Genomic DNA, 22,160 nt, shown 5'->3' with positions numbered 1-22,160 from the left:
CTGCCCGAGGCGCCGCCACCATAGGCTGGCGCGGCCCAGGGGCCTGCCGCACCGCCTGGTGGGGTGGCTGCCTCGTGGCCCCCCTCCTTCTGGTCTTCTGGCTCCGTTACTCTTCTATAAAAAAAGGCCCATTGAAATTAATCCCGGGGATTTTCCTGAAAGTTGAGTTTCTGCACAAAAACGAGACACCAGGGCAATTCTGCTGAAAACAGCGTTAGTCCGTGTTAGTTGTATCCAAAATACACAAATTAGAGGCAAAACAATAGCAAAAGTGTTCGGGAAAGTAGATACGTTTTGGACGTATCATCCCCCTCCCCCAGTCCACATTTAATAGGACTGGGGCACCGACAGCTGGGCCAGCCACGCGGACCAAGCGGACACGCGATGACGCCGCGTGCCATCCGCAGCCACGCAAACCCGGCCTAGATTTGGGTTGGGTTTGCGTTGTTCCGGATGCCGCGGCCGTCCGCTTTTGCGGTGCTTCCCCGCGTTGGGCCACATTTTTGTCCGGCTGGACCCATCCGGACGCGCGGGCGCGGGATGGGTCGCCACATTGGAGATGCCCTAAGAGTAACAAACATATTTGATTTAGGCAGCATCATATTCTCATGTATGTGAGAAATAGTTCCAAGAAACGAAAGTACCTGATAGTTAAGTTGTTTGGCACGATCTCGAGTGATTGGTCCTTGTATTTGTGTAGCTGTAGGTACAGCGGTTGTATCAATAGATGGGATGTCCTCATCACCCCTCAGGAAACCCTATTCTTACCACTCCTTATTCAAAACAGGAAACTAAGAAAGCTGTTTTCAAATGGAGCACAATAAGAAAGACGGAACTGATGGTTTTCTTGCGGAGTTTTTCCAAAACTTCGTGGACACTATTAAAGAGGATTTCTTGGAGCTGTTTGGTTAACTGCATGCTGAACAACTTGAGATTTTCCGCATAAATTTTGGGGAGATTATCCTACTACAAAAAATTAATGACGCAGAAAGGATTCAACAGTACATATGTACTTGCCAATATTCCTTCTTAATGTTTGCTTTAAAATTTCACTAAGGTAGCCACTATTAGACTCAATTTGGTTGTTGATCATGTGGTGCGACCCACTTAGACTGCTTTTATGATATATCCTAGACTTTTTTATGCAAGGTAGATATATCCTAGACGGTGTAGTAACCTTGCATGAAACAATCCATGACTTACATCGCAAAAAGTTGAATGGTGTATTCCTCAAAATCGACTTTGAAAAATCCAATGATAAGGTCAAATGGTCTTTTTTTGCAACAAACTCTTAGAATAAAAGGCTTCTCTAAGGAGTGGCACGCATTAATTAATAACTTCATTTTTGAAGGAAGTGTTGCCATTAAGGGAAATGATGACGTTGGTAGATACTTCCAGACCAAAAAAGAGCTAAGGCAAGGTGATCCCCTATCTCCCATGTTATTTAACACCGTGGTGGATATGCTGGCCATTATTATTAAGCATGCTAAAAATAATGGTCAAATTGAAGGAGTGGTTCCCCACGTAGTTGATGGTGGACTATATATCCTCTTTATGGAACATGACCTGGAAAAGGCGAGAAATCTGAAATTAATATTATCAGCTTTCGAGCAATTATCAGGTCTAGCTTAAGATAAATTTCTATAGGAGTGAATTGTTCTATTTTGGCGAGGACAATGATAATTTATATGACGAACTTTTCGGATGTGGGTTGGTCAGCTTTCCAATCAGTTATATAGGCATTCTGATTCATCATCGGAGACTCACGCTTGCTGAATGGAAACTCTTGGAGGAAAGATTGCAGAAACACCTTAGTAGTTGGAAAGGAAAATTACTATTTCTGGCCATAGGTGGAAGATTAGTACTCATAAATTCAGTTCTCACATATGGTACTGCATATGATCTCCTTCTTCCTACTACCTAAAGGAGTTTTTCATAGATTGGAGCCCCATGTGTGGTTTTGATAATTAATGGAAATCCCTATGGCTAATGGTTGCATTGAGTTATACTTGTAGGATCTGTCCATAGGCAATGCTAGAACCATATGTTGGCTTTAAGGTTACAATAAGAAGAAATGAGGTGCAAGTTCGAGATGAGCCAACCAAAATAGAGGTCATTTGCTTGAGCCTTGTCATTCATATGGTGTACATAGATATGCGAAGATGCACTGAAGAAGAAGCTCCCCATAATGGAGTATGGTGCAGCAAACCGCAAGACTTCATCAAGCAATCACAATGAAGAAAGGTGTTCCATATTTTTGCGATAAATATCGTCATCATCGAGCTCAAGTGGAATGCACAAGGTTAAGGTTTGCTCTTGATAGGTTTTATTTCTTACCGGTGTCGTGGTTTAGTTGGGAGACCAGTTTATAGGATAGTGACCGTACTATCAAGAGGGCTCTTGAGTGAGTAACTCGATCGTATCATTCGAAGTGAGCTCAAACCGTTGCATCGCTGCATCATCTTTTTCGTTTGTTATTTGGATCTTATCCATCTGGTGTTATAGAGCTTGTGGTTTTTCCATGACAAGCTCTAGTTCATCGTAAATGGATTTGGCATGTATCACTTGAGTTTTCGTGTTCTGTGATTTTCTCGGTTTCTCGCCTTGAGGAGTTACACCTCGAAAATACATAGAAAATCACCCTCACTTATTTCCATATTTGTTGGGTAGCTCTTGTCGTCCTCTTTACATTAACATTGGCTTCATTCCATTTGGAATTTCCTTTCTCGAGTTATTGCGTTTATAAGATTGCCTTTATTTGGGTTGAAAAGGAAAAGGGAGGGGGGTTGACCGGCTCGCCCACTAGATTGCTTCCATGCTGCTGTTCGTTGAGTTAGAGCGGCAGTACCGTAGACTGCCAACGGTAGTTTCGACCCAGGATGAATTTGGCCCAACGGGCAGAAAATCTGTGTGCCCCCTTTTATGCCTTCTCTCTCTTTTTGGTACACTTCTTCCTCCTCTCACTCTCTCACACTAGATCTCCACCATTTTTAAACATATGAGAGATTCCCCTCCCTCAATCCCTCCACGATTCTTCACTAGTAACATATGAGGCTTCTATAACGATTTTAGTTCGTCGGCGAATGTGCAAAATCCGTCACAGGGGCCTCATCCTGACGGTTTGCAGGACCGTGGCGGATCTTGCATCACAGATGGCCAGACTGACGGTTAGGAAAGTGCGTCACAGATCCATGACGGGTAGGTCCAAGCCCAAAGCCCAACCGGCCCGGACGGTTGTGATGGACTTACACCTTGTCGGGCAGTTCCCATGTACCCGACCGGTGTGTCAGGCCAATGATTGGGCCATTATTACGGTCGTGTGATATTGTTTTGTCGCCTAGCATATTCTCAGCAATGCAGTGGCTTGCCCCGTAGAGGACACGTGGCAGCATCTGCTCTAAAATAAACTAACATCGTTGCCACAAATGTACCACTAGATTCATGACACGTGGCAACATACAGCAGGTGGGCCCGATAGGACATGGGCCTTGAGGCCCGTTAGGCAATGGGCCTTGAGGCCCATTAGGAGATGGGCTAGTTAGTCGGTGGGCCTTGAGGCCCGTTAGGCGATGGGCTTTGAGGCTCGTTAGGCGATGGGCTTTGGGCCCATTAGTTTATGGGCCTTGAAGCCCATTACTCGATGGGCCTTGGGGTCCGTTAGGCGATGGGCCTTGAGGCCCATTTTTTATGGGTCTTGAGGCCCGTTGGTTGATGGCCCTTGAGGCCCATTAGTTGGTGGGCCTTACGTCCCATTAGTCGGTTGGTCTTGAACCCGTTAGCTTATGGGCCTTGGGCCATTATTTAATGGACCTTTAGGCCCGTCAATTTGTGAGCCTTTAGGCCCTATATTTGGTTGGCTTTGAATCCCTCTGATCGTGGGCCTTGAGCCCGTTAGTTGATGGGCATTGGGGCCCGTTAGTTGATGGATCGGCCTGTTTAAAATTGTCTCTTATGCAACCCATTAAAATTCAATTTCTTAATTTTTCATATAACCAATATGCCCACAAGAGCATGCTAAAACTGAAAACGCTACATTATTACATTCAGCAATATAATTTACATACTAAGATAATTACAGTTATGAAATAACATCAGATCAGAGTTCAGCGTGCACAGTAGCACCAAGATATCTCTTCAACATGACCAGAACAGCTCCAGCAGCATCAAAAAACATTTCCAGCGTTGAGCAAACCACGACCTGTGTGAACCACGTTATCAGGGTTATGCAGTCTACCTTTACTTAAGCATGAGAAACCTTTCAATTTTTGCCGACATCGCAGCCTGCGTTTCTAATATTTCCTTTGCCTTGGTTGTCAACTGATTAATTTGATCCCTCTGGATCTTGGCAACATTGGATAGCTCTGCACTTGCCAACTTCTCCTTTTCAGTTCTGCAGCAAGCTTGCTCATTCTGGATCGAGACGAGTGATGTGTGACCCCTGCTCGGGTGCCGGCAAAGGCAGGCCGGCTGTTATATAAACCCGCACATAAAAAAGAGCCCATGAGGCGAACTGGAGCGGCGGAGCTATGGGTAATCGATCTCGGCCGGAATATAAATTTCTAAGAATTGGTCTAGGCCCCCAGTCTAGCTTTGGATATAAGCTGGGCTCCTCTGTAGGATTGTTTGGAACCTACTAAATAGGCCTTTGACTTTACTCACCCAATTTGGCCCAAAGACACCTGGATGCGTAACAAACTTTTGATCGCACGTGCGAAAAAATGGCAATGAAACTGACATGTGGAACCCTGGTTGGTCCCATTGACAGGACTGGTCCACTTCGCTGGCTGGGAGGCTGTCAGAACGGGCGGCCGACCAAGCTATGTAGGAAGGACGTATCTACCTGACAAGTGGGGGCCACCAATCTCTGACAAGCGGGCCCACCGACGCTCTGACATGCGGGCCACGCCACATCTCCATGTGGGCCCGACGGGAATGGAACCTGGGACCTAGGTAGGCCCGACATATTATGTAGGCCCAGCAAGCTCTGACCTGCGGGGCCATGCGTCCAGAATTGACGGCAGGCAGACACTTGTGCTGGCACGTGCGGATTTTTTTTGGCAAGGAAACTAACATGTGGAACCCATGTTGGTAGTACTGACAGTTTGGTCCACTTCGCATGCTGGGAGGCTGTCGGAACGGGCGGCCCCACGCAGGTGGGTCGTGTCGGCACCTAACATGCGGGCCCGAGTGTTGCAGGCCAGGTACATGTGTGCAGACAGTGGTTGTCTCCCCGTACAAATATGGGTCCCAGTGCTGCAGGCCTTGGACTGTTGTGCAGGCAGACATAAAAGTACGTGAACAGGAGCATGCAGAGTGTGGGTCAGATGTGTCCACCGTCCCGAAGCCCAGTTGTTGTGATGCGCGCCCCCTGCTGACTCAGCAGTTCGGGCCGCCAACCACCCGCGACGCTCATTTCTGCACAATCGTTGACGTTTAGACCTCGCCTGTCACTAATTTTTCGGGCCGAGCGGCCTAAATCGCCATCTGTGAAGCGAAAACGCCCTATCGTCATAGAAAAAGACAATCGCTGATGGATTTCCAAACCGTTAGTATCACACCATCATTGAAGACCCATATGTTACTAGTGCTTGCTCAGATTTGAGGAAAAGAGAGAGGAGATCTAGATCCATATTTTCACCAACCAAATCCCCCTCTTTGTGAGGGAATCCCTAGATCTGGATCTTGGAGATAAATTTGGTGTTTCTCTTCTTTTGTTCTTCCTCTCTTATTCCCCCAATAGCTTTAGTAGCTTTGTTAGAATTTGAGGGCGAAGGACTTGACCATCTTTTTGGTGTTCCTGCCATTGCATTTGGTGCATCAGTTTGACTTCTCTGCGGTGATATGTGGAGGTGAAAGTTAGTGAGATATTCACTTCGGGAGCTTGTTCCTCTTGGGTCTTTAGACCCTAGACGACTTAGTGGTCTTTGTGGTGTTTTTGGGGAATCCAGTTAAGTTGTGGAGATTCTTCAAATGCAAAGCCGTTGTGGCAATTTATTTGGAGCCTCCAATGAAGTTGTGGAGATAGCCCCAAGCTTTGTGCGGGTTCGGTGACCACCATCAAGGTTCCATAGTGGATTGAGGACATCCCTTTTGGTTGGAATTCTTGAGGAGAATATGGTGAGGCCTTCATGGCGTTTGGAGTGACATGTCCTCGACACCTCTCCAACAGAGAGTGGCACTCGCAAGAGTGTGAACTTCGGGATACATCGTTGTCTCCGCGTCACCTCGGTTATTCGTATACCCAAGCTCTTTACGTATGCACTTTACTTTGTGATATCCTTCATGCTTGAAGTTATATATCTTGTTATCACATAGTTACTTGTATTTTCTAAAAATAAGTTGTTGGTGCACATAGGTGAACCCTAGTTATATAGGATTTATGATTAGAAAATTAAAAGCTAGAGAGTGGCACTCGCAAGAGTGTGAACTTTGGGATACATCGTTGTCTCCGCATCACCTCGGTTATTCATATACCGGAGCTCTTTACTTATGCACTTTACTTTGTGATAGCCTTCGTGCTTGAAGTTATATATCTTGCTATCACATAGTCACTTGTGGGCTTAGCATAAGTTGTTGGTGCACATAGGTGAACCCTAGTTATATAGGATTTATGATTGGAAAATTAAAATCTAGTTTTATTTCATATTTGTTAAGCCATAATCGTAAAAGTTTCAAACCGCCTATTCACCCCTCAAGGCGGCATCCATGTCCTTTCATTGGATTATTTCCGATCTAGATTCTTCTGACAAAATGGAGTGTTACTTGTCGTCTAAGAGATCCAGGTGGACTTGGTGTCCATGATCTCGATGTTAAAAACAAAGGCTTGCTTGGGAAATGGTTAGCTAGGTTGTTAACTGAGGATGGTGTCTGGAAAAATCTGTTGCGGATAAAGTATGTTGGCACAAAAGTGATTTCTCGGGTAATATGAAAATTTGATGATTCTCATGTTTGGGTTGGCATTATGGCAACAAAAGGGCACTTTTCCAATATGGTTCTTCCTCCATCAGGTATGGGTCGGAGATAAGATACTGGGAGGATAAATGGTTGGGAGAAACCACCCTTCGAGAACAATATTCAGCTTTGTATAATATTGTACGGCATAAATGTGATACCTTAGCAAAGGTGATGGAAAAATCCGCACCATCTATGACATCCAGGCGTGATCTCATTGGACCACGGTTGGCATCTTGGAATGAGCTGCTTCAACGGTTAGTTTCAGTCAAGCTGATACAGGGGTTCGATGAATTCGGTTGGGGCCTTAGCAAGAACGGTGTTGTCTCGGTAAGATCCATGTACAAAGCTTTAATCAAACCCATTCAACTAGTACTTAATAATAAATCCATTTGGAAGATAAAGATAATATTGAAAACTAGGGTTTTTTGCAGGGTATCTCAGACACGCTGTTATTCTTACTAAAGATAACCTTGCCAAACACAACTGGCATGGATGTATGAAATGTATTTTTTGTCTTAAAGATGAGATAATCAAACACATTTTTTCTTACGGTGTCGGTTTGCTAGGTTTATCTGGTCAATCATTCAGATAGGTTCTACCTTATATCCACCACGAAGCGTTGCAAATATATTTGGCAATTGGATAAATGGAGTTGCTTCTAGGTTAAAGTTACTTATCAGGGGTGGGAGTGATATCGATTGCCGTCTTATGGTCGCTATGGCTATGTAGAATGGCAAAGTTTTTAATGATAACAATTCTTCTCTTATGTAGGTCATCTACGGTGTAAAGTTATGCGTCGTTCATGGTCGTCGCTTCAGCGCACAGTGGATCGCGACTCTTTACGAAGGTGTCTACACAGTTGGAGGATACGACGAAAGACTTTATTAACCAACATTGGTGGCTGCATAATCACGGGATAGCAGCTCCTCATTCTAGTTTACCATCTATCATTGTGAACCATTTTTGTCGGCTTTCTGCGTGTTTGCATTTTACTTTGCACATCTTGAATGGCTGTGTGCATCTTAATTATGCAGATGATGGGTGTAATGCTTAATTTTTTAAGTAATAAAGCACCCTTTATCGAAAAAATACAAATTAGATAACTGAAATGAAAAGAGCAGCATGTTTGGACATATGTTTGTATATATAACTAGCACATTGGCCGGCCTATCATTTTTAAATTATTTCAATAATTTTAAAATTTTCCTTAAATATATACAAAATCATGTAGTGTAATCTTCCGTTTAGTTTTTCTAGTTTTACCCATTTTTAAAATTAATTTGGGAACACGATGCATGCATTTTATAGATATATGCAGAACATTTAAATTAGTAAATAGTGAGATAGATACAATTAAAATATACATGGGGACACTTAGCCAACTTTTATATGGCAAGCCGATGCAAAATGGCATACATATGATGTTGGGAGAGAAATCATGTAAATCTGTCTACAAAAGGATTCTATAAATTTGGAAAATTCTTGTTTCGTCCTCTTAATTCTATAGCGCGTGTCTGCGAAGGGCTCAATTCTTTCTTTCTTTTTTTGGCACTATAGGCGCTGGGAGAGGAGGTGCCGACCAAACCGTCGCGCATTGGAAGATGCACGCACGCTGAAATATACTCAACTCAGTTGATGCACGAAAGAGAAAAAATAATCTTACATAAAACCTGTTTCTAACTTGATCTTGATTCATGTGGTATGTGCTGCACCAGTAGTTGGGCCGCGCATGAAGTTGGGCTCACGGGATTTAGTGGCTGCCACTAGAAAGCAGTGTTTGACTAGTCTAATCACATCTGATTGTGTAGACATGTGACTACTGTTTAAGACAACGTAAAGCCCCGGCACAAAATAGATTTTGGGTTAAGAAAAAGGTCAAGAATTACTAATTGGCTGGCATGCCTACTTTGTTTTTTTGGTAGTGACGCCGATCCATTGACTAGTAGTGAGACTCTGGACAAACACAACCGGCCTGCATAATTGTGTAGTAAGTAGATGAGTGCATTAATATTACCAAGTGCAGCTATTTTATGGATCCAGTTGAACAAACGAATTGACTGGCAGACTTGTTTTCTTTTATATTTTGCGATGGACTTGGTAAGTAACGTGCACACATGGTATACATCTCACATTTTACTACGGAGTATTACAGAAAACTTGACTTTGAGCACGTACAAGTATATTGTTAGAGTATCTAGAGATCCCAATAACTCTATTGGGATCCTAGTAAGAGAAAGCGTTCACATCGTCGCTCCCTAAAAAGCACCGGCATGTTCTGAAGTCCATAAAAACGCAGGCACTTCCGAAATGATCCCTATGCAAAGGGATCGAAAATGTCGGCACCAAATTTTTGCTTAAAAAATACGAACCGGACATCGTATGGGGGGCGCCGGTGTGAAAACAACATCTCCAAATAGAGGATGTTGTGCCGACGCCCTCCATACGGCTGTGCCGATGCTCCTGCCGACGCCTATTTGGGAGGCACCGGTGGAGACGCTCTTATGAATTCATGATCAAAATAGATGATAGAATCATAGAAATGAGGTCAAAAGAGACTAGAGAAAGTTCTGTCAGTCAGTGTGACACCCGTTGAGCGAAGAAAGTTCTGTACGCAGTGACGTTACCCGACGGCTAAAACCGATGATGGCATGAGAGAGCTCTTTTTTATTCCCAGTTATAATATCGTACTGCGACTTCATGACGCCTCTCCACCGTATGCGTGGCAGTACTGCGTGTATGTTTTTGTATTTTAAGAGCGTTGTACTCCGCCAGTACCTCACTACAAATAGCACTTGGGCGATGCACTGAACACACACAAATCATTATCATCAGTCATCACAGACGCCATGGCTACTGCTCCGGTGGTTGTGCCTCGCATGAAGCTGGGCTCGCAGGGGCTGGAGGTCTCGGCGCAGGGCCTCGGCTGCATGGGCATGTCAGTCGCCTACGGCGAGCTCAAGCCCGAGCAGGACTTGATCGCGCTCCTTCAACACGCGATTGCCGCCGGCGTCACCTTGCTCGACACAGCCGACGTCTACGGGCCTCACACCAACGAGATCCTAATCGGCAAGGTCGGTCGGTTCTCGATTGGATTCTTTTCTGAGTATATGAATGTGCGCTCAAGGGGGTTCCATGTAATGGCAGGCGCTGCAAGACGGCGTGAGGAAGAAGGTGGAGCTGGCCACCAAGTTCGGCGCTCTCGTCTTAGCCGACGGCAGCTGGGATGTCCGCGGGGACCCAGCGTACGTGCGGGCGGCATGCGAGGCCAGCCTCGCCCGGCTTGGTGTCGACTGCATCGACCTCTACTATCAGATTCGTATTGACAAGGATGTCCCCGTCGAGATCACGGTCAGAACCTACTTATGTTCACGTCATTTAAACATTGAGAACTTCATCGTCGAAGACACTGACGTGCCTGATATCTTGACTTCCGTCGGCAGATGGGTGAGATCAAGAAACTAGTCGAAGAAGGCAAGGTAAAATACGTCGGGCTATCTGAAGCATCGGCGTCCACGATCAGGAGGGCACACGCAGTTCATCCTATTACTGCCATCCAGCTCGAGTGGTCCCTCTGGTCAAGAGACGTTGAAGAAGATATAATCCCCACTTGCAGGTATTTGCAACAATATCTACCTAACCTTGTCCCCATTTTTTTCTTTCCAAGAATAATTTCACAATACATATCAAACTGTTCCTCCTGCTGTGTGTGATTCTACGAACAACTTCTTAATTGTTTTCCTTCTCAGAGAACTTGGCATTGGAATTGTGGCATACAGTCCACTGGGTAGAGGGTTCCTATCCACTGGACCTAAACTGGTGGACACATTAACAGACAACGATTTTCGCAAGGTGAATGAAGAGCTCTACCCATGATCACCCTACATGCCGCTAGCTAGCTTACTTCTTTTCTAACAAATATCTCGATGCATTGCCAGTATCTACCACGATTTCAACCCGAGAACATGGAGAAGAACGCTGCCATATTCGAGCATGTGAGCGAGATGGCTGCCAGGAAAGGATGCACGCCCTCGCAGCTCGCGCTGGCCTGGGTTCACCACCAGGGAGACGATGTGTGCCCCATACCTGGCACCACAAAAATTGAGAATTTCAACCAGAACGTGAGAGCTTTGTCTGTGAAGCTCACACCCGAAGACATGGCAGAGCTCGAGTCATTTGCCGCCATGGATGTTGTGCACGGTGATCGCTACCTCAACATTCACCCCAACACCTGGAAGGACTCTGAGACCCCTCCCTTGTCATCATGGAAAGCCACTTAGATATTCCTTATGGGTTCTGATATGTGGACGGTTTGTGCCCCTGGTTCAGGACAGTTGCACATGATTAAAATGATTCAATAAGAAGTCTGTTAATCATATAAGAAGTATTGAGCTAATGGAAGTGGAAGACAATATACTTGGTGTAATTAACATGAAGATCCTACTTATGAAATGATGACATGCACTACAATAAAACCACTACATAACATGCACGAACTGTACGCAGTTTCGTTTCATAATCCATTAACCTTACTGATTATTATGTCCCCTTGAGTAGCTTATGCATTGTGTGATACTATAAAAGACGTACTTTAAATCCTTCATTAACAGATAAGGTACCTGCATTCAGAAAATCATAAACCAGTAGCAATGTTGTCAGCCATGAGGATTCAAGGAGACTGCCAATTTTATCCGTGCAAAAGAAAACACTTGGCCATCCAAATTGGCTCACACAAATGCACGAACACAAATCCTCAGCAGGACCTATCATTTTTTTCATCAACTGAAGAGGAGTAACAATTCAGGCTCATCAGGTTCAGAGAGCAAGGATATATTAGAAACTAAATCTTCTAGCATCAAGTATATATCATCTCTCTCTGGATGATTCCGGTCTTCCACGAGGAATACATGAACTACATCTTTTAGCTCAATCCAACTGCACCCTGGTTCCTTCTTCACGTCAAGATTCCTCAATCTTGTTCTTACCTTCACAACATCATCCCACTTCCCCAATTTAGCATAGATATTAGACATAGCAACATAAGCAGATACATGCTTCGTGCCCAGGCAAAGCAACTTTTCAGTAACTTTTTCACCCATCTCCAAGTCCATTGAATACCAGCAGGCAGTGAGTAGGGCTCCCCATACCACCCCATCTGCTGGTACAGGCATTTCAGAGATGAACTTCTCAGCTTCCCTGATACTTCCGGTCCGACCGAGAAGATCAACAACACAGGTATAATGCTCCACAGTGGGAACTAGTCCATAGCTTTCCATGGAGTGGAAGAACCTCATCCCCTTATTAACTAAACAAGCACGAGCACTGGCCATAAGGAGGCCCAAAAAAGTGATCTCATTGGGATTGACATCCTGCTTCAGCATCCTCCCAAATTCAACTATAGCTTCCAGCCATTGACCATTCTGTGCAAGCCCATTAATGAGTGATGTCCAAGAAGCAACATTTGGCGACGTGATGCGACAAAATGCGCTTCGTGCATCACCGACACACCCACATTTCATGTACATATCTACAAGAGCTGTCCCAACATAGCCATTGGACTCGAATGGGGTCTTGCAGAGGTGAGCATGAACCATTTTCCCTTGCTCAATGGTTCCAACAGTAGCACAGGCCTGCAATAGAGCAGGGAATGTTGACGAGCTGCATGCAATGGATAATCGGCACATGACCACAAATAGTTTTAGAGCTTCTGAAGAATGGTCATTTTGAATGTAACCAGAAATCATCGAATTCCATGTTATCGTGTTTCTTTCATCCTTTATCTGCTCAAACAGCTTCAGCCCCTCCTCTAACTTTCCATTCTGGAGAAGAACTGACATCATGGAGTTCAAGGTCACGATATTTCTCCGAGGCATCTTTTCAAACATCCTCTGACAATGCTCAAGCCTCCCTTCAATACCATACAGTTTAATCATCAGATTGTAGGAACCTGAATCGTGCTCTGGCATCTGCGAGAAAACTATCTTTGCTTCCTCCGTCCTGCGCACTGCTATAAGCCCCGCAATTAATGTATTGGACGTGATCAAGGACGGCATTTCCAGGTCACTGTAAACCAGCAAGGCATCACCCACGGCATCAGAACTGCAGTAGAGATCCACAAGAGCACTGGTGATTAACTTCTCGGACTCAAACCCACTTCGAACCAAACAGCCATGAACAGATCTCCCGAAATCCAACGTTCCCATCTTCACACAGGCCCTCAAAACACTGTCGAAAGTGAACTCATTCGGCATGACGCCATCATCCGCCAACATCTGCACAAACAACCAGATCGCTTTGCGGCAGAGCTCACCTGCTCCCCGTGCATGGCCCGATATAACAGCGGTCCACGCAAACACGTCACGAGGCGCAGGCATCCGCTCAAGAAGCTCCAGCGCGTCACTCGGCAGGTTGAACCTCACGAGCGCGACGACCATCGGGCTCCACAGTAGCTCGTTCCTCGGATGCAGGGAGTCGAAGAGCATGCGTGACGCGCGCAGGTCGAAACACGAGGAGTAGAAGTCGAGAAGGGAGGCCCCAACGACCTCCAGGTTCTCAGACCCAGACTTCACCACCTGACAGTGCACCTGTGCCCCGAAGCGAAGGTGGCGACCGCGGGCACAGGCGCCGAGCACCGGCGCGTAGGTGGCCTCGCTCGGGCTCACCCCCGAGCGGTGCATCTGTGTGGCTACCTCCAGCGCGTCAAGTGTGTTCCCGCGCCTCGCGTGGCCCGCGACCATCGCGTTCCAGGTGACCACGGTCCGGCTCGGCATATCATCGAACAGCCTGCGGGCGGCCGCGGTGTCGCCGCAGCTGAGCAGAGCAGTGAGCCGCATGTTCTGCGCCGGGATGGATGCATCTTCGTGGGGCTGCGTCGACGAGTGCCGCGGCGAGAGCCTTCTTGCGTGGGTGGCTGGTGGTCTTGGTTTCCAGAAGGCGGAAGGTCTGGACCTGGAGAGCATGCAGTAGTCCCGCGGAGGCCGGAAGGGGGCTGCGTGGCGGCGAGGCGGCGAGACGCCGGTGTGCTGGTGGCTAAGCAGTGGCGGAAGAGGGTGACGCTGAGGTGATGACCGCAAGTAGCCGGCCAAGGAATCTGTCGAGCGGCCGGCCGGCGCCGCTCAGGGCGGACACGGCTTGTTTGACTAGTTTCTCGTGAACACGACGATGCTTGCGAATTTAGAATTTGTCAAAAGCATAATGCAATCGGTGTATTTTCTAGGTACGGATGTACTTTCTCTGTCTTAAGAAAACTGCTCAATATTTTATCACTTTTGCTATATATCACTCTGTTGTTTTATATTTCGGCATCACTCGAATTTTCTAACGTGTGATTCTAATCACGGAAGAAATTGCACGGTTGTCAAGTCACGCGTGTTTTACCGGCTTTTTGTCGTTCCTGGTTTTCTCTTTCCTGGTTTTCCCCCGGTTTTTTCATTCGTGCGACCCACACCGGCAACTGTCTTTTTCCTTCACATTTTTTCTCGTCCGAACCCAAATCCAGCACGAGAGGAACACCAAAGAGGCAGAGAAGCGGGGGAAGAAGAGAAGAAATCGCCGCCTGTAGTCGTCGGTCGGAGAGGAGACCGTGCGCCGCGGTCGAGCGCAGTTCGCTGCGCCCTTCCGCATGCTGGGGGCGGTCGTCGTGGGGTCTCGGAGCTTCTCTGTCGTCGCTATTCGAGCTCGGATCCTTTGGTACATAAGCTTGTTGTTCTTCCATTGCTGGTGGTGAAGAATAACTCCGTGAGCGGACTGAGACCTGCGTATAGCCTTCTATTGTTTTGGTGATGTTCGAGTAGGCGGATTTTTTGTGGATCTGTGATTTTGTTCATGCTTTCGTTCATGAGCGTGACAAATTTAGTAGAAGCGGGACGAATTCGTGGAGTTTTTTAGATGTTTGTTGCTCCCTTGTTGCTTGTTGTGTGTAGTAGCCCTATGCCCCCGCTCGTTTTTGTAACTGAGCATTCTAGAGATGTGGAGAAGCTGAAGATAGGGGTGCATGTACACCACAGTGGATGCCGTGGATATGTGTTTTCGTTGTTTTTGTTTGCAGCAGCGTGATGTAGTAATTTCCAGTTGCAGCAGTGTAATTCGAGTAGGGGTATTCAAAATGCAGTGTATATACATTGGGGTAGCTATGATTTTCTTCATTGGATATGCAGTATCATGCCAAGTGCAGGGGTATTCAAAATGTCTGAAAATGCTAGTGCAACTACTCTGTGTTGTGTGTGTCAGTGTGTGGAGTGATCTGGAGCTTTTTTGCTTTTACCTAGAGGTAATTGAAATGTAAATGCCTAAATGCAGTGTATATACAGAGTGATTTTGGATGTAAATGCAGTGTGGGTTGAGTGTTTATTTGTTGATTTTGGATGTATATATGCTATGTGTATATGCCTTTGTGTTCTGTGTATATGCATTCCCCAGGGGCAAATCCAGTTTCATAGTGTAGATACAACCGTAGATGCCGTGTGTGTACACACAATTTGTAGATGCAGTGTGTATGTTTTCCTGCTGCTAGTTGTTTCACGAGGTGGACGATTTTTCAGGCAGCAAACCCAGTTGTTTGTATGCATTTCTAGTACTTTTTCAGAGATTTTCATGATCTGCACGGGTTGGTTGTTAGCCAGTGTGTCAGACAATGTTGTCCACCTGTTGTTTTCCTTCCGCATATACACTGCGTATAGTGTATATGCATAGTATATATAGTGTATATGCATAGTATATAGTGTATTTACATAGTGTATATGCATAGTGTATTTACATAGTGTATATGCAGTGTATATTCTTAGTGCATATTATATATAGTGTATACAATTGGTTATGAATATTATATATAGTGTATATGCAAATGTAAACACACTGTATACACATACACATTGTAACTGTTATTTTATTTGGATATAAATGTACAGCTGGTTGATTCTTTGATTCAATTAATATACATTGATCTATTTTCTTTTCATAATAGATTCAAAACTTCGTTACCCTGTGGAATATTCTTGTAACTCCTCACATGTCTTACCAAATAGACTTTGGTGAATACCAAACAAGATATCCAGCTGTTCCAAAACAGAACAACAGGTGCATGTCCTCCTCTTTTCTAGTTTGATCTGGCATTTTCTTACAAATTTGCTTTTTTTTTGGCTGACCTTTTTTTTTATGTTCTCTGAAAACACCAGTGATGATTGTGGTGTGTTCATGATGAAGTTCATGGAAATCCATGATCCAAGAGCTCAAATGTAGAATGCATTTCCTCAAGCCGACATCATAAACCTGAGGATCAAATATGCCAACGAATTTACTTCAGCAATTTTAATACCATAGAGATAACTATTGTATCGGAATACTTTGGTGATGTATGTATCTTTTCCTTTTCCTTTTGCTAGCACCCTAGTTCTTTTTTTTTCAAGCTGGGTTAAAATTGTTAACCTTTTATTTTTACGGCACAGGTTGGAATGTTAAGAGATCAAGATTACAAGTCCAAAACGCGATGTTCTTTGATCACCAGACGAGGTGTGGGCTGAGGGGTGCCAGGGGATTTATTTGCTTAGTATTTTTGTTACCGATGTATATGAGGGTTGTCAAAAGCCCAAACTTGTAATGTACGTAAAGCTAGAAGCAAATATAGTTCTATTTTTTCACTGTAAGATACTGCAGATGTTTGCGTAACTATGATTTTGCATACAGAATGGATGATTCCGAATCAATGTGTATGCTATGTTTTGCACATTTCTTTATAATTTCTTCAGAAGTATTGTATATGTTTTTTTAATTTTTTAATTCTGATTATGGCCAATGCACAAGCTTTTTTTAAAATGTTTGCCTATGATACTAACATATCAGATGTTTGCAGTACATATAGCATGAAGAGGTTTTAATGATGAAGCACAAGAGCGGGAAACAAGGTATTGAAATCTCAAATATCCAAACAAAGTGTCTTTCAATGTCAAAGAAAAAACATTGTATGTCTTCTCATCATACAAAGTGTTGAATATTACATCTCAAATATCTAGACAATCAAATTGTATTCCGTTCTTCAAGAACAACTTTATTAACTCTTTCTGCATTGCTCCCGCTTGAAACTTGTTTGGGCTTCTTATTATTTTGATTCTACCTACTTGTGCTCTTAGGCTTAGTCATCTTGCTTTTACTACCTGCTTCACCTGCAATACATAGGAAATGGTGAATTTCTCTTATCAAGATTTTATATTTATTTACACTACTCATGCCTGTTCTACCCATGCATGTGTATCAACATTACCATGGACAACAATAAATACTGAAAGTAACTCAAATTCCAATTTTAGAGAACGGTATGGTTCCTTACTCTTTTTCTGACTCCTCGAGTTAGATCTAGACCTCTTGCGCCTAGGTAGATCATAGTGTTTGTCTTTGTTTGGGCATTTTTTGATAGTGTGCTCATTAGAACTTCAATGACTGCAAGTGTAAAATTTATTTTGCTTGATTGCCTCTCTTATTGTTAGCATCCGAGGTCTTCCTTTTGTGTTAACAACATCAAGATCTAGTAGCTCAATATTTGAAGAGGTAGCATCATCATCATTCCCTGAACTCACATGTGTTAGTGTTCTTGTGCTCATACTTATTGGGTCTGCTGATTGCGCTTCCTCATCATCTCTTTTTCTATCCTGCCTATTTTTTGCAGAAGGTAAAGGTACTTTCTTTCTTTTTTACAGTGCATGTACAATGTATTTAGTATTTACAGTGTATGTATACTGGAGACAATCTAGGAAGTGCATATACAATATATATTTACAGTGCATGTACAATGTTTTTACAGTGTATGTATACTGGAGACAATCTAGGAAGTGTGTGTACAATATATTTACAGTGTATGTATACTGGAGACAATCTAGGAAGTGCATGTACAGTATATTTACAATGCATGTTCAATCATCCCAACTTATCCCTGTATTTACAGTGTATTTACTAGCACTTACACTGTATTTACATAGATGTACATTGCCTTTTTACAGTGCCTTTACAGTATATCTACAGTGTATTTACAGTATATCTTCAGTGGATGTCTTAAACATACTGGAGACAAACCAAATCCAAGAACATGAGCATTTTACAGTATATCTACAGGAAACTATTTTTTTCCTGTTTATAGATTTCTTATACAGCTACAACTAATACATCATTTTTGCAGGACGACAAAATAGAAAAGTCAGAAACACTCAAACGACAGAAAATTTGACGAAGAACCAGTAGGGAACTTTGCAGGCACCTGACTAAGTTGGTTGTTCTCCAAAACAGGATGTCCATCATCAGGTTGGTTCCATGCTGCGATTTTCTCGTCCTCGTCTCCTGCTTGTTCCTTCCGTTCTGTTTTTCCCCTCTCCCTCTCCTCCGTCTAGACCTGAGAGTGTCTTGCCTTTTCCATTCTTTTGTGCAATGCAAGAAGGTAGGAGCGTTGGGCCTGAGTTGTTGGCTTTTTACCGGTGTCAGACAACGAACCGGAGTAAAGAAAGTGAAAAGAAACCACTTTTCCGTCACTTTTGACTAGGGACCGCAAACAACCGTCAAACACATGTCACATTGCAATTTGCTCAAAATATTCGAGTGATGCCCAAAACTAAAACACTCGAATGCCAAATAGATAGTCCCTATTTTATAGGTACGGATGTATCTATAACTAAAATTATATATATACCTTTATATCTACATAAAGTTGAGCAGATTTTGTACAAACTGTGGAAGTACTAACAAAATTCTGTATATGGATTTTTTTTGTGAAAATAGGATGATCCCAGCCTTTAAATCAATTAATGTATATAATCATATATTACTGATTATTAAAATATGTCAACAAAAAAATAGACCACCAAAAACCTCAGTGTCTCGATCTCACACAAAAAAAAAAACCTCAGGGCCGCACAATGTCTCTACAAACATGCTTCAAAAATCCAGAGTGACATATATTTCTCTACTCTCTTAGACAATGCTACAAACCCTATAACATATCACATATGACAAAGGATTTTCCTATTGTTTACCTTGTTGTTCCTTTCTCAATCTGGAAACTATGAGCAGAAGACTTGCAGCCTCTTATTGACAAACTTCATCATAAGTTCTCAGGTTGGCGTGCAGGTTTGTTGTCTAAGGGTGATATATTAAGTGCTTATCAAGTATGTGCTCTCAGCAGCCCTAATTCATACTATGCTAGCGACTGACATGCCAAAACTAATTAAGGATGCTATCATCAGAGGGCAGCGCTCCTTCTTCTGTTCGTCAGGTCGAGATAATGGTGGAGGCAGTTGTGCTGTTGCCTGGAAGGATGTCTGTCGCCCAGTCAAACATGGTGGCCTGGGTGTTCTTGATTTAAAGCGCATGGGATGGGCTCTACGTGCACGCTAGGCATGGCTCCGTAGAACTGCTGACTCTCGCCCTTGGACCAACTTTCCCATCCATCTTGGTCGCCATGTCGAAGCCCTTGTTTATGCAGCAACTACAGCCACCCTTGGTAATGTCACTAAGCTGCTTTTCTGGTCGGATAGATGACTTGTTGGGCACAGTATTGCAGATCTTGCCCCTGCCATGGTTGGTGTTGTCAATCCTCGTGTCATCAAGCATCGGTCAATCGTCGTAGCCTTGCTAGAGAATGCCTGGATCGGGGATATCACTGGCACCGTCTCCACTGAAGCTATCATCCAATTACTTCACTTAGTGGGCATCATTGCTCAGCAGAAGCTGCATACCGGCTCGCAAGATACCTTAACTTGGAACCTCACCGAGTCTGCCTCATAGTCTGCCAATCTGCTTACAAAGCATTTAATGAAGGCCCCACACTCTCTCCTCATCACAACTCATTCTGAAAATGCTGGAGCCCTCTCAAATGCAAAATATTTACCTTGATCGATGTTGGACAGCAGAAAGGCGCAAACTCCATGACTTCGATGATAATGACACATGTGCTTTATGTGATCAGGAGGTTGAGTCTATATCCTATTTGCTCACTCAATGTTCTTTCTCTAAACAGATATGGAATGGCATTCTGTCCAAACTTAACCTGCTTGGTTATATGCCTCGAGCCGATGAGAGCTTGAACGATTGGTTTGCTAAAATGCCAGCCCTGCAATGCAAAAAGGTGTTAAATCTCTAATTCTGCTAACCATTTGGAGGCTCTGGGAAATCTACGAATGATGCGATCTTTAAGAATATCAATCCCATTAGAGAAGACATGGCCATTTCTATTCTGGAAGAAGCAAAGTTGTGGATGCTTCCTGGGGAAAAAGCACTTTGTCGCCTACCTCTGCATTCCAGGCCACATGATGGTGCGGTAGTCGGGGCCCTCCTAGGCTAACAAACGTTAGCCTTGTGTAGTTCTTTGTAGCTTCTTCTTTCTTTCTTTCTTTCTTTCTTTCTTTCTTTCTTGTTTTGCTTAGCCTTTAGATTTTTTCGCTTTTTCTATCTTTGTACCACCCGTTTTTTCTGCGATTTTCTTCTAATACGCAAAAACACATGCTTTAGCGTGCGTTCATGAAAAAAAATATGACATATGACTGAGCAACAAAAAGTACTCTACTTCTAGACAAATCCTTCAAATTGTGGGAGGCGAGAAGTGAGGCCTCCTTTCTCGAGGTGAAATAGTGGGAGTGAGACGGCGACATCTTGGAGATTGGGTGAGAAAGCACGCCAATGCCATTATATGGAGAAAGCACGCCAAATAGAAGGGAGGCGAATGAGGTAGTGGCAGAGCTAGGAATTGAACTGATCCGGATCGGAGAAATAAGCTCTAAATTTTTTTATAGGAAAGGAAATGTATTCAACCAAAAAGGTTCAAACCGATTCAATTCGCATATTTCATCAAGTACAATTAGAAAATGACTATCAAGGACAAGAACATACAAAATAGAGCTACATTTTGATAAGATACTATCGTATAATTAAGTTGTATCAATGTTGGCAAGTCGAAACTGTCGAGGAACTGTAGGAATGAAAACGTAGCATAATCTTCTTGTCATCAATTTTTGCAAATATCTCTTTCTCAATGTAGCAAGTCATCAAATCACTGAGCCAATCATCCCCCATTTTGTCTCGAAGATCTGACTTTATAATATTTATTATCGAAAAAATCTTCAACTGATGTTGTTGCCACAGGCAGTGTCAATGCAAGTGTAATAAGACAATAGACCAAAGAAAAAGAACTTCTCTTCATCACATCAATATATAGGTCCAATTCATCAACCAAGAGACAACAATCATGTGAAGATAAATCAACAACGTACATATTTGCAAGCTCAACTAGCTTATCATTATCGAAGCTGCTAATTGAGTCTCTAGGATCAAGGCCGGCAGGGCGTGTCGGCGGTCGGGTAGCATGGGAGGAGGCGCGACTGTGCGAGTTCGGGATTCGGGGGCGGGGTCCCACGCGACTGGACTCGGGGATCAGGGTCGGATGACTCGGTCCTAAATATTTTTGCCCCGAACTGAGCCCGGTCGGGTCGACCCTCCTCAACCCCCTACTGGATCCACCTGTGGGGACAAGTAGTTCGTGGCGTGCACAGAAGCCGCCACACACCTTTCGATGGAGTACTTCCATGGCCAATATTTCCAACCCCCGAGCTGCCAAGCAAGACCTAGCTTATTCCTTTCGAGCTTGTGATGTTGTGATACTAGAAGGCTCCCAGGAGGAGCGCTCCGACAAGCCGCCCTCACTACGGCATACCTCGCCAGATCAAGATTTCTCATCTTACCTTTTCAAGTTGAAGCAACATGTGTCATTCATATTTTCTGCTTATAATCGTCCTCATTGTTTCCTTGTAAGCTATTTATATCAGCACAGCGTGCGTTGCTACTTTCCGATGCATTCTTGTTCAAAAAAATAACATGAACCTGTATGAACTAAATTCACAAGATAGTGCCTTTTTGTGCAAGCCTGTTTTAGTCCGAAAAACCCACTCGTCTTGGTGCAAACTATTTTAGAAAGACACCCTTTTCAAACTTGCTACCAAAAATTTGTGGTTCCCGATCCGGTTGGGCAGCTCACAGAAAGAATTAATGAAAATGCAATTTCTTCAGACAAATCATGAGAATACATGTTCTGCATGAAAGCATATAACGATCAAGGAAACATCCAGCCTACACGGTCATATCACATGAACAGCCAAACCATTATTCAGCTTATCCTTTAGGAGGAAAAGGAACACAAACTAGGCACAACATTCGGCAAATAAAAAGGCTACAGAACTGTA

The 22,160-nt window shown here is 43.9% G+C and overlaps 2 protein-coding genes and 1 long non-coding RNA gene across 7 annotated transcripts; 2 read left to right on the top strand and 1 right to left on the bottom strand.

Moving 5' to 3' along the window:
- Positions 1 to 9,800: 9,800 nt before the first annotated feature.
- On the top strand, positions 9,801 to 11,234 carry LOC124674599 (probable aldo-keto reductase 2). Of its 4 annotated transcripts, none has more exons than XM_047210641.1 (5): positions 9,801 to 10,025; positions 10,099 to 10,302; positions 10,395 to 10,567; positions 10,701 to 10,770; positions 10,890 to 11,234. In XM_047210641.1, exons 1-5 carry the CDS (start codon positions 9,801 to 9,803, stop codon positions 11,229 to 11,231), a joined length of 1,014 nt encoding a protein of 337 aa, XP_047066597.1. In that variant the 3' UTR covers positions 11,232 to 11,234. The 4 variants fall into 4 exon arrangements, with proteins under 4 accessions (XP_047066597.1, XP_047066596.1, XP_047066595.1 ...); XM_047210640.1 differs by having other exon boundaries at positions 10,701 to 10,803; XM_047210639.1 differs by having other exon boundaries at positions 10,701 to 10,803; positions 10,851 to 11,234.
- Positions 10,651 to 13,910, bottom strand: LOC124672223 (pentatricopeptide repeat-containing protein At2g13600-like). The gene is made up of 2 exons (XM_047208492.1): positions 11,571 to 13,910; positions 10,651 to 11,271 (listed from the first exon to the last, which is right to left on the bottom strand). Exon 1 carries the CDS (start codon positions 13,908 to 13,910, stop codon positions 11,730 to 11,732), a length of 2,181 nt encoding a protein of 726 aa, XP_047064448.1. The 3' UTR covers positions 10,651 to 11,271; positions 11,571 to 11,729.
- A 551-nt stretch (positions 13,911 to 14,461) lies between these two features.
- Positions 14,462 to 16,658, top strand: LOC124677041. 2 transcript variants are annotated; one of them, XR_006993924.1, is made up of 4 exons: positions 14,462 to 14,640; positions 15,914 to 16,026; positions 16,125 to 16,301; positions 16,395 to 16,658. It is a non-coding gene; the product is annotated as an uncharacterized LOC124677041 (long non-coding RNA). The 2 variants fall into 2 exon arrangements; XR_006993923.1 differs by having other exon boundaries at positions 14,462 to 16,026.
- Positions 16,659 to 22,160: the final 5,502 nt, after the last annotated feature.

This window comes from Lolium rigidum, chromosome 7 (assembly GCF_022539505.1).
Source record: "Lolium rigidum isolate FL_2022 chromosome 7, APGP_CSIRO_Lrig_0.1, whole genome shotgun sequence".
NCBI lineage: Eukaryota > Viridiplantae > Streptophyta > Magnoliopsida > Poales > Poaceae > Lolium > Lolium rigidum.
The sequence above is the reverse complement of the archived record's forward strand: the minus strand, read 5'-3'. Positions and strand labels throughout refer to the sequence as shown.

What these genes read in the sequence shown, in the direction of transcription:
- LOC124674599 (XM_047210638.1), top strand. Translation starts at nt 9,801, where the DNA reads ATGGCTACTGCTCCGGTGGTTGTGCCTCGCATGAAGCTGGGCTCGCAG. An exon ending in ACGAGATCCTAATCGGCAAG is followed by an intron (nt 10,026 to 10,098) that starts GTCGGTCGGTTC and finishes ATGTAATGGCAG; the next exon opens with GCGCTGCAAGACGGCGTGAG. An exon ending in GATATAATCCCCACTTGCAG is followed by an intron (nt 10,568 to 10,700) that starts GTATTTGCAACA and finishes TTTCCTTCTCAG; the next exon opens with AGAACTTGGCATTGGAATTG.
- LOC124672223 (XM_047208492.1), bottom strand. Translation starts at nt 13,910, where the DNA reads ATGCTCTCCAGGTCCAGACCTTCCGCCTTCTGGAAACCAAGACCACCA.